This window comes from Quercus robur, chromosome 7 (genome assembly GCF_932294415.1).
Source record: "Quercus robur chromosome 7, dhQueRobu3.1, whole genome shotgun sequence".
NCBI lineage: Eukaryota > Viridiplantae > Streptophyta > Magnoliopsida > Fagales > Fagaceae > Quercus > Quercus robur.
The window spans coordinates 17,364,260-17,376,346 of record NC_065540.1 but is presented as its reverse complement, the minus strand read 5'-3'; the positions used below and the strand labels follow the sequence as shown (position 1 = coordinate 17,376,346).

The window sequence follows — 12,087 nt, the reverse complement described above, 5'->3', positions numbered from 1 at the left end:
CGCCAACATGAGTAGCAGACAGACACAAGTTGATGCGTAGAATTACGTTGGAGTTGGATGGTCCAAGGACAACGAGAAGACTTGGAAAGAGGAAGACCTCCATCATGTCTATTTTTACATCTTTATGCTATAATTGAGGCTTCTCTTGCTTGTTGGTAAAGGGTTTTTATTTTATAATTTTTTTACTGCTAATAAAAAATAAATAAAAGCTATGTTTTTTTTTAAGGGGTTAATTTAAATTAAAGTTCTTGAATTGAATTTAATTGCATTTTTGTATTTATAAGTGTAACCCAAAAAAAAAAAAAAATATATATAGAGATACAAATTATTTACAATATTTTTTATAGACGGTTGAAGTAGTGAGTAGTTATTGGTACATAAAAATGCGATGTTATTGGTGTGCTCATATGAGAACTAGTAAGAATTTACTGCATCATTAGTTTGTAAAAATGTTGTAAAATAATTTGTAGTTATGGATAACTCTAAAAAATATAAAGTAATGCTACAACTATAAACTATTTTACAATATTTTTACAAATTGCTATAACTATTGTAGCCCACTTTTTAATGGTTTTCATCTAGACTCACTATTAATATCACTTTTTCATTTGTCAATAACTACTCACTTCATTAGTCGTTTGTAAAAAAGTTTGTATCTCTAACATTTTCCAAATATAATATATATATATATATAAATTATCTTGCTATAACAATTAAATGTAACTACGTGATTCATTCATTAATGCAATAGTGTGGTTAAATTTACTTAAAGAACCTAAAGTATAACCACTTAAATTTTAGTATTTTTGTCATCAAGTAATTGACTTTTTTTTTTTTTGTTGAGAAAATCAAGTAATTGACTTGATATTGAATGTTAATTATTTATTATCAGCTCAAGACACTAATAAGTTTCGTATAATCTAAAATTCTCGATTTGATTACAAGTCATTTTACCAATTAAATTAAGTGAAACCCAAAAATCCACTATTACTTTGAGATGAATTATTATGGAGTAGACCCTAGAGTTATAACTTATAAATTCTACCATATCATTGAAAATAATCATAATAATAATAACAAAGGGGATATTTTCGTAATTTAGAGTTCTGATTCTTGTTGCATGCGAATTATCCAATTGATTAAAAAAACAAAGGGAAAAAAAATAATCCAAGTGGCGCAATTTACGATGTTGTTTAGCCGCCCAAATTTTCACACCTTCTTTTTGGAATATATGCATCATATATGATGTCAAGCACCCTACTCCCATTGTGCATAGACACATAAATACTCGCTCTTCATGCTCAATGCAAGGGGCAATCTCGACATTCCGAGCAATCAACTACCAATAGATAGCGATTGTTTTAATTAAATCCACAACAGAGACTATCTGAGCTTATAAATTCAGTTAGTTTTTTTTCCCTTTTATTTTCTTTCTACTTAGTTATGATTTGAAACTTCTACTTTAGGGAGCGTTTGGCATTTTACAAACCTACCAATACAAATCAATTTTTAGTTTTAAGTTTGATGTTTTAATGTACACATTTTGCACCAAAAAAATAAAAAATCTAACCTCACTTGAGTAAGCTGGATTGAACTTAGGATGCATTTGGTATAACTCTTAATCTATAAATTAAATTGTAGAAAGAGAACTCAACCACTTATTTCATTTGAACTTCCGATACAAGAACTTGTCTAATTCAACCAACTTTTAAATAATAAAAAGGAGGTGAGCTAATCTCCTTTGATTCATAAAAAGGCCAATTAGCCACCAATTCACTGGATGTCATTTGACCCAAAGCTCAACCATTGCATTTTGAGGCTTCCTTTACCCACATCTATATGTGCCTTTTAAATTTCTTAGGTACACTTTTTTTAACCTTTTATTTTCCAAATGCAACTTATTTTTTATCTCACCCAAGATGCATTATACACCATTAAAAAAAAAAAAAAAACCATTCAAAGGCAGCCTAAAATTTCTCATTCCCCTCTTCATCACCCTACTAGCAAATGTGTAAATACTATTATGATTATTCTGTTTAAGTAGAATATTTCACGTTAAGAATTTTATAATTTAATTGATATTTTTTAGTGTTTTCATCGGATTAGAAATGTTAAAGGTTCAAATCCCTTCCTCTCATAACTATCAAATTATCAAAAATAAAAAGTAAAATATTTCGTAAAGTGGCGGCTGGTTGCCCGTACTCGGTTTTAAAATAAATAAGAACTATACCAAAGTAGAATGATTCTTTATTATTATTTTATTAAGCTTATATAAAAATTTAATAAATTATTTAGTTGGCCAAACATTCCCTTGAAAATAAAAAAAAATAAAAAAAAAATAAAAAAAGGGGGTAAGTGAAGGAAAGGGAAGTGGGGAAAGAGTTCGCCGTGTCTTGAAGTATCATCGTGCATGCATTTTTGTGCGCATTTCTCTCTCTTTCTATCTCTCTCTCTCTCTGTCTCTCTCTGTTTTTGCTCTGCATGCACACGCTTCCTCTTCTCTCTCCCCCAAAACCCAAAATCACCTCACCGCCGTTTCACCTCTCCGTTCACCGGAATCTCAGCCCAATCCTCTGATCCAACCGCCTCTCCGATCACTGCTCCATTACCGAATCAAAAAAAAAAAAAAAAAAAAAAGACTCCAACTCCAACCCAAAGCGAAGCTCCGCTCAGCTCTTCTTCGTCAACAACCGCAAAATTTGAATGAAACTAGTTCCGGTGACTGTTGGTTACGGAGTGAGTAAATTAAGGTCTATGCTCTTCTTTGCTTCGTGATATTGCTGCTCTTGTTGACTAATTCTTTTGCGATTTTTACTACCTGCGAGTATTTAGGGATTTTTGATTTTTCGTTTTTTTGATTTTACTGACTCTTCGATTTTGATTTGGATATCGCGGAATTGAATTTGGCAGAATTTGAATTTGAATTCGAAAATGGCGTCGTCGAACTCGAAGAAGACTTGCATGAATGTACTGTGCGGTGAGTCCACGTCGGTGGATTCGAAAAAAGGTTGGGCTCTGCGATCTGGCGATTTCGCTAAGCTCTGTGATAAGTGCGGGTAATTTTTGTTAAGTAATTTGATCTATCTTTCTTTTTCTTTGTTTCAATTTAATTTATGCTAATTTAGAATTGTACGGTCATTGCCTTATAAGTTGGAAGTTGTTTGAGATTCAAAAATTCTAGACTGCCCAAAAAAAAAAAAAAAAAAAAAAATTATATACATATATTCTCTTCTATTTCGGTGTTAAGTTTCATTTCTATTTTTAGTATTTTTTGTAATATCACTTTTTTATTTTTATTTTATTTTTAACAAAATTTTATCTTGCTATATGATAATTCAAATGACCATACACTATATATAGATAATCACATGATGTATTTAGGGTGTATTTGTATAAGCTGTTAGAAAACCGTGTTTTAAGTTTAAAATGAGCCTTTGTAAAAAAGCTACGAGGAGTTTTGGATTTTAAAAATGCTCTTTTAAGCTCCCAATATGCCTAACTAAATGGACCCTTAATAGTCATGTGACTTGTTTATCTGAGTTAATGAGATGTAACTAAAATCCACGTGGATGGTTATTGAATCGCCGTGTAATGGTTTGGAGGATATAAAAAAAAAAAAAAAAAAAAAATCAATTGGATAAGGGTAATGCTAGGGACATGACTTTCTTAACAACTTCTGATATGGTCTGTTATGATTGAAGTAACCTCACTTTCACCCATATACACTACTAACACTGTAACACCAATCACAATAGGCTGTGTCAGTGAAAAAAATTGTGTCCATATATGCTCATTGATTTGGATATAGTTGAACAAATAGTGCCCACTTCCTTTAATTAAAGTTATGGGTCTTTAGGTCTGTGTATGAGCAATCGATTTTCTGTGATGTGTATCACTCCAAGGACTCTGGTTGGAGGGAGTGCACTTCATGTGGCAAGGTAAGCCAGAACCCAACAGTTTTTAAGAATTTGTACTTTGCCCATATTAATGCTTTGGTATGGTTTAGTTGCAATCTAAATAAGTTTTGGTATCTGCAGCGCCTTCACTGTGGGTGCATCACTTCCATTTCTCTGGTTGAGCTGCTTGATTGTGGTGGTGTAAGCTGTATAAACTGTGCGAAGAATACAGGACTTGTCCCTGTAAGACACACTTATACACAGATCAATTAATCTCTGCTATTAGAAACAACTTTAAATTATTGTTTGATACGATGATCAGGTCTTTGTAGTTATTATCATATCAACATTAAATGCGTAATTTATTGGTAAGTTATAGAAATCACACCAGTGGTCCAGGGCCTTTCCCACTAACCATTTTTCCAATTTCTGATTATGAATTAGTACGTATGTGTAAGATTTGTCATTCTCCATTCAAGAAATGGTGTATTTTGATGCTCTTAATTTCTAAGTAACATTTCCTGTGGGTCTGCATTGGTATCCTGCCTTCTATATGCATCTTTCAGTAATGGTGTTGACAAATAGGTCATGAAAGAGATATTTAAGCAATTATAAAGGAAAGTAAATGCTTTCTGGTCAACTTCCTGCCACTTTTCCTGAATGAATTTGCATTGCTTTTATAAACATCATAGAGTTGTTTGTTACTTGCGTGTATTAATTTATTGCAAAGCAATGTTTGAAATCATCAGTAAACTTTTGTAATTCTGGTATTAGCGATATGCTTATAAAACACATTCACACAGATTTCAAGCAATGAAAAGCCTGATGGATTTGGCACTTCCAAAGTTGATAATGTCAATGAATTGCATCCCAGTTCTATGGACACCCAACTGGATGGAAATAGCATTGAAAAATTGAAGCTTATTCAATTGGGCAATAATATTGAGGGTAATGGGCTTAGGCACTTGCTTCAATCTCATAATGCTGACACAATTGGGTCTTTTGGGAAATTGAAAGAGGAGGAAGTTTTTCCTTCTGTGGGAGAAATTGGAACTGCATGTTGCTCAAATTTTAATCAGGCATGCAATGGATCGTCCAACGCTACCAAACCAGACTTATATAAAGCAAACATGGGGACAAAAGATATATACGAGTCACTGCCACAGACAAACTTGAGTATGACTCTGGGTGCTCCCTCAGGAAATTCAAGTCCCCTTCCTAGTGCTGTTGTTGAAGAAAGGGAAAATAGAAAGACATCCTCTCCATTCCTACAGGGGCCCAGGTCTCGCCATCTTTTGCCTAAACCCCCAAGGTCAGCCCTTGCAGGAGGTTTGGAGGCAAATGCTGGCATGGTTTCTCAGATACGTGTTGCAAGGCCACCTGCCGAAGGACGGGGACGGAATCAGTTGCTTCCTCGTTATTGGCCAAGGATCACAGACCAAGAGTTACAGCAAATATCTGGAGAGTATCCATTTTATTTCATGTTGTTATTAAAAAAATATTTATTTTATTTCTGCAGAAACATACATTGAATGTTATATATATTTTGATTATTCACAAAGTCAGATAGTGATTTCCTTAACCATGATATATTAAAGTTCTAATTCCACAATTGTGCCACTGTTTGAAAAGATGCTGAGTGCCAGTGATGCCGGTCGAATTGGTCGTTTGGTTCTCCCTAAAGCATGTGCTGAAGTAAGCTTTTTGGTGAAATTGTCCTAGCCTTTTGGCTGATAATAGTCCTTGTTACTGTCATTGTCATTACTTAATTTTTACTTTTAATCCTGATGCAGGCATATTTTCCTGCTATTTCTCAACCAGAGGGCCTTCCTTTAAGGATTCAAGACGTGAAGGGAAAAGAATGGGTGTTTCAGTTTAGATTTTGGCCTAATAATAACAGCAGAATGTATGTTTTGGAGGGTGTAACTCCCTGCATACAGTCAATGCAGTTGCAAGCTGGAGATACAGGTATCCTCAAAGCCTCATGACTTAAATCAGGATTTATATTATTATTTTGTAAATTGAGTGCCCTACAAATTTTTTTCATTCATTGATTATTGTGCCTTTCTTACTTGCAACTTGCGTAAATTCTTGCACGACCTACTGCTTTGATTGAACTCTTGGCATATCTTTAGTATTTAACTCGTTCCTATAACCTGTATGCTTCTTTTTTCTTGGGAAGTCCATTTGGGAGGCCAGTTGGGCCAATGGCACTAACGGGATATCCCTCATCCATCCTCCCTCGTAATTGGTATGATGACCAAAAACTATGCCAGCTAAGTGAGCTACCACTTAACCTCTTTATTCTGGTTTGCTTAATCACAAGTAAAGCTAACTTCTCAAGCTGGTCCCCCCCCTCCTCCTATGTTAATGCTTGAGTTGGCATTAAGTGCAACAGAACAGCCCGTGTAACATAATTTGATTCCCAATGCTTCAGAATATTTTCAATCATTTGCTCTTACATGATAAGTGATTGATTTATGCCTACCTTTTTGCTATCTCGTTAATGAAGTATGATCTTAATTTTAGTTTTAATTATTATTTGGATGTGAAGTCATATTGCTTTTTATTTTTATTTTTTTATAATGCTGTTACTTCTATTTTGCTGCAGTAACTTTTAGCCGTATGGATCCTGAAGGAAAACTTATCATGGGGTTCCGGAAAGCTTCGAATTCTGTTGCAATGCAGGTAACAAGTCAATCTCAGTTTCCAGTTAGCAAACTCAATTACATAATATTAATATAAAAATTACTAATAAACAGGACACCTATCCATCTGCCATTCCAAATGGCGCTCATTCAAGTGAAACTTTGTTTTCGGGTATTTTTGAGAACCTACCTATAATAAGTGGTTACTCTGGCCTTCTTCAGTCACTTAAGGGAAGCGCGGATCCAAATTTAAATGCACTTTCCAAACACTTGAGTTCAGCTACTGGTGATATTAGCTGGCATAAGTCTGAGAAGCTTGAAGACAGGACAAGGGAGGGCTTGCTGCTGCCTCCAGAGAGGAAAAAGGCACGAAATATTGGTTCCAAAAGTAAGAGGTTGCTCATTGATAGCCAAGATGTTCTGGAGCTGAAACTTACGTGGGAAGAGGCACAGGATTTGCTCTACCCACCTCCATCTTTTAAGCCAAGCATAGTCATGATTGAAGACCACGAATTTGAAGAGTATGAAGTGAGTAATTTTATTGAAGATTTTAATTAATGATTGTTATTAGTTTTTTTTTTTTTTTTTTAAATCTATTGGTGTCTTTTCCTTCTCTAATTTTATTTGTAGTATGCCCGTTCAATGCACGGATTAATTAAAATTATATGTAAACTAAATAAAACATTTTACTGATATTATTGAAATTTGAAACTATCTCCATAATTAGTGAATCATTTGAAATTTTAATTGTTTTAGATAAATCTAATTAACTATCTTAATAATTTTGAGTCACATGACAAAAACACCTTAATTTTACAATGTGTAACACCTATATTGAGCCACTTAGTATAAGTACATTATAGGATGTTACTTCTAATGTTAAACCACAAAATTGTGATAAAAGATCAGAATAATTAAAGTAAATTATAAATTTTATATTAAATGTGTTAAAACTTTTGGTAATAGAATTTTAGTTGGAGTAGTAATTTAAATTTCTTCAAACATGTTATAGAGTTTTATATAGAATAAACTATCTCAAGAATTATAAGCCAAAGTTTCATCTTAGTAAAAATTCTGAATAATTAAGGAGTCACATGACAAAATCCTATTATACAACGTAATACATACGCATAATACACAGCTTCTATTCTATAGTATATAGGATTAGGATTTTATTCTCTAGTAATTTTATAACAAAACCCATCATCTTTGATATTTGATTTGTGTTCATGGATAAGGGTTGTGACTCTGAGACACAGGAGTACCCCTGTGTATGATTCTGTGAACTTATAGATTTGAAACATTTATACTTGTCTATGTTTGAGCATCTGTCTGCTAGCAGGAGAATAGATTATAAAACATAAAAGAAAATGATAACCATAATGTTAGAAAAATTTAAAGTTTTGCCAATGCCTCTAGCACAGAGCAAAAGCAATGAAAAATTAAAAATCCTCAGTGTCTACCTTAGTACTGACAAGCAATCTACACTTGAAGAAATTCTAATTATTACCTTGTGCATGAATAATGAAACTATGGTTGCCATCTAATGTTTTATATTTTTCTGTCATACAGGAACCTCCAGTTTTTGGAAAGAGAAGTATTTTTGTTGCTCGTTCAACTGGGTAAGCGTTCATGTCATCATTTAAATATTATGTAAGAGACAGTGTAATAATGAAATTAGAAATCTCACTGACACTAAATGTTCTGGCACCAATTACACCAGATTTTGGTGGTGCCACATTCACTGAGAAAGTAGAAAGGGGAGCCTTTTCCCTTTTCCTCATGCAACTTATCTCGTCCTGATGTAATTGTATTCCACTCTTTGTGCTTGAAAGTATTTATATTTCCTCCTCAGGGCGTGGTTGGATAAATCCATCTAATCTTGAATTAATAAGCTTGATCTTCAGGGGACAAGAGCAATGGGCTCAGTGTGATAGTTGCTCCAAATGGCGAAGGTTGCCAGTTGATGTACTTATTCCTCCTAAGTGGACATGTGCAGATAATGCTTGGGATCAAAACAGGTAAATATAAGAATTTTCCAAGCTAGGTTTATTAATTAGTTTATTTATTTTTATGACAACTAGTTGTCAAATGATTCTGCAATTTGTATCCTCAGGTGCTCATGTTCTGCACCAGATGAATTGAACCCTAGGGAACTGGAAAATCTTCTCAGACTGAATAAGGGTATGATGCTAGATTCTGTGTCCTTAATATCTTTGTGAAAATAAGATAATCTCTGTTGTCTTTCCATATATTTATGTTTTACTTTGTCTAGAGGTATTCGTCCCTGTCAGGTTCAGTGTCACATAATTTTAGCACTGATCAGTTCTCCCTGCAAATTAAGGAACAATTCATTACACTGCTGTCACATCTATGGTCTATAGAGAAGAAAAATAGCATGATAATGCTCATTTACTTCATTTATCTTGAAATTTGTACAACCGTGAAAGTATCTTTCTTACACGTTTGGTATTAATTTATGCTTGTGCCAGTATATACAGGTCAAGCTTTAAGTTTCAATGATTGGGCTTCAATCAGGGAAACTTTTAAGCCTTGATCTGGGAATAGATGCACACATGCATCCCCATGTTAGTGCTTGGAATTTGGAAGATATGAATATTTACCATAATTGGGTGTTTGTATCCAGGGGCATTTGCTCAAACTAGCAGAAGCCAAGTATAACAGCAAACAAGCACTGAACTAGCAGTGCCAAGAAACAAATACAAATTCCTACAAATAAAACCGGTGTCAGCATCTCTGGTTCAGGATTAACACAGACACCCCCCCATCTTTTGCAGAGCTTTTCATTCACTCTGGTACAAGGATTACAACCATTGCTCTCAAGCCTTGGTTCCACTTGTCTCCTTATGACTTGTAAAAGATGCTCCTCTGTATTTATTGTCTCATGGTGAAGTGTTGAATTTCTAAGTTTCCAAATGTGATATACAGCAGCTCCTAGACCCAATCTAAAACAATCTGCAACTAAGCTTCCTCACCCCAAGCAGTAAAGCTTAGCCAGTTATCATCTAGATTTTCTGAAGGGAAAATTCTTTGATCTTTTCCCCCACTCTCTTAGCAAATGATCATTTGAAAAAGGGGTGGTTTTTGCTCTCAATTTTCAATCTACACAGCACACTCACCAAGCCAACGCCAAATCCCCATTTTGCTAAACTCTCCTTGGGTGTTAGTTTATCTGTTATTGCCAACCAACATATGAAGGCATGCCTAGGGATTGACTTTGAAAACCAAACTAACTTCCACCATCTAACTATTGGAGCCTTCTGCGTAATTTGAACCCATGCTTCTGCACGAGTAGGATCCTGAATTTGAAGGGACCTATACAACCAACATTTGCACGCGCCTTTTTGATTAGCTTCATTTAATTTAATGATGCATGTAGGTTAGTACATAGATGCATAGTACATCTCGATTGGGTGCTCAGTGCTCAGAAGAAGTTGTATATTTATGGTCATGTAACAAAAAGAATTGGGGAAAGTCCAAAGAAAAACCCTATAGATTTAGCCTCATGACAAATTAAACCCCCGTCTGATTTTTTTTTTTGTGACTTTCCCCAAAAAGAATTTTAGTGCATATTTTACTGCTGTAACTTTTGAATATCTTTTGATACTATTATATGTTGCTGTTTCATAGAATTCAAGAAAAGGAGAACAATGACAAGCAATAGGCCAAACCAAGGGCATGAATCGTCAGGACTGGATGCTTTGGCTAATGCTGCAATTCTTGGAGATAGTGTGGGCGACCCAGGCACCACATCAGTAGCTACCACAACAAAACACCCCAGGCACCGGCCTGGCTGCTCTTGCATTGTGTGCATCCAACCCCCTAGTGGGAAGGGCAAGCACAAGCCTACATGCACATGCAATGTGTGCATGACAGTTAAACGTCGCTTTAAAACCTTAATGATGCGCAAGAAAAAGCGTCAATCAGAGCGGGAAGCAGAGATTGCCCAGAGAAATCAGCAGACGTGGGGCTCTAGGGATGAAGCAGAAGTAGACAGCACTTCTAGGCATGCATCATCTCACCTTGATCCTTCAGAGAATGAAGCTAGGTCGGCAAATGAGTTAGAATCCAAGAGCCAAAGCAAATTGGTCGACACTGGAAAGGGTCACTTGGACTTGAATTGCCATCCTGACCGAGAAGAAGAATTGCAAGCAGGATCAAAACGTATGAGCATGATGAGTCTTCTTCAAGAAGCAAGCCTTCCATTGGAGACGTATTTGAAGCAGAATGGTCTTACTCTTACAAGCTTGATCACTGAGCAACAAGCAAGTTCAGCATCACAAATTCTGCCACAAGCCTCCAACGAGAATGAGGGACAACTTAATGAGGATTGCTGTTTTGTTTCTGCTGAACAAGAGCGAGAAGGAGGCGGTGAAGAGTATTGTGGACCAGATCCGAGCCAAAACGATGCTCAATCATGAAGTCCTGTTTCTTTTAGCCTTTTATATTTTGGTTGCTTGTTTTTCCTACTAATACTATATAGGCCTTTCTCCGGTTTGAAATATGTTTTTTTAGTTCAGAGAGTGCATGTGTGTTTTCTTTCTCATATTAATTGTAATATATACATACCCATAATTTTTTTTCTTACCAAGTTTTGATGAGATGTATATGCAAGCACAATATTTTCTGTTCCCCCACCCCACTCTTTTTTCTTTCTTGTTTTTCCTTTGCATGTTTGTTTCCTCAGTTTTCATTATTGGAAAGCTTGAGCCAAACTTATAGCCGCTAGAAATTCGTCATCACCCATTTGCCGCCTCAGCTACAGCTCAGTGGCATGGCTTTGAATCTAAAAATGCTAAAAATCATGGTGTTGATTGATCTGCAATCTAAACAATCATCCCTCATCCCTCCCTTCCTGAAATCACAGAGCAACGTGTCTGAGTGATTAGGGGGTGTTTGGTATATGTGTTTGAAAAAATGTGTTTTGATGTTTGAAAACATGTGTGGAAATACGTATAGGTAAAAAAGTGTGTAGAAATGCGTATAATGTTGTTTAAAAACTGAAAACAAGTGTTTAAATATATCTACCAAACAGCCCCTTAAATTCTCATAATTATAGCTTGACTTGCCAAAAAGTACCAGAATGACCGTGCAACTTTCCTCCAATGAGAATATGGGCGTCAAGTCTCAAAATACATGCAACCATATCTATTTGTGGGGCACGGGAAATAAAAAGTTAAGAAGGTGAACAATTTTAACGAAGTCATCATCACAGGAGCATCAACATCAGTGGATGTTTGCAAAGTACAAAAAGTAACAAATTTTACACATTTTGCCTCAAAAATCTTCCACATCAATCAAGTTAAAGTTGTCTTAATATCCAAAATTGTTACAATAACCGTGCATATTTGCATAGTTATTGTAGCTTTTCATTTTATTATTTTTCTCTCTCATCTCTCACCTGATTATCTCTCTTCCTTTGCCCTCTTTATCCTTTTATCTTCTCTTAAATCCAACAACAAATCATAAAATTTTTCAAACTTAATCTAAACCAAGATCCCAAAGTCATCAAACCCTCTCCT

General features: G+C 35.0%; 1 protein-coding gene across 6 annotated transcripts; it reads left to right on the top strand.

Annotated features, from left to right (window-relative positions):
* The first annotated feature begins 2,404 nt into the window (after positions 1 to 2,404).
* LOC126692553 (B3 domain-containing transcription repressor VAL2) lies at positions 2,405 to 11,207 on the top strand. Of its 6 annotated transcripts, none has more exons than XM_050388187.1 (13): positions 2,405 to 2,736; positions 2,911 to 3,056; positions 3,857 to 3,938; positions 4,038 to 4,139; positions 4,700 to 5,361; positions 5,495 to 5,591; positions 5,690 to 5,864; positions 6,508 to 6,584; positions 6,767 to 7,072; positions 8,117 to 8,166; positions 8,452 to 8,565; positions 8,661 to 8,728; positions 10,196 to 11,207. In XM_050388187.1, the coding sequence occupies exons 1-13, from the start codon at positions 2,704 to 2,706 to the stop codon at positions 10,984 to 10,986; spliced, it is 2,703 nt and encodes a 900-aa protein (XP_050244144.1). In that variant the 5' UTR covers positions 2,405 to 2,703; the 3' UTR covers positions 10,987 to 11,207. The 6 variants fall into 6 exon arrangements, with proteins under 6 accessions (XP_050244144.1, XP_050244143.1, XP_050244139.1 ...); XM_050388186.1 differs by having other exon boundaries at positions 8,440 to 8,565; XM_050388182.1 differs by having other exon boundaries at positions 6,659 to 7,072; positions 8,440 to 8,565.
* Positions 11,208 to 12,087: the final 880 nt, after the last annotated feature.

Excerpts from the sequence above, each read along its gene's own strand:
- LOC126692553 (XM_050388182.1), top strand. The coding sequence starts at position 2,704 with ATGAAACTAGTTCCGGTGACTGTTGGTTACGGA. Across the intron at positions 2,737-2,910 it reads CGGTGACTGTTGGTTACGGA|AATTTGAATTTGAATTCGAA; the intron begins GTGAGTAAATTA and ends TGAATTTGGCAG. Across the intron at positions 5,865-6,507 it reads GTTGCAAGCTGGAGATACAG|TAACTTTTAGCCGTATGGAT; the intron begins GTATCCTCAAAG and ends ATTTTGCTGCAG.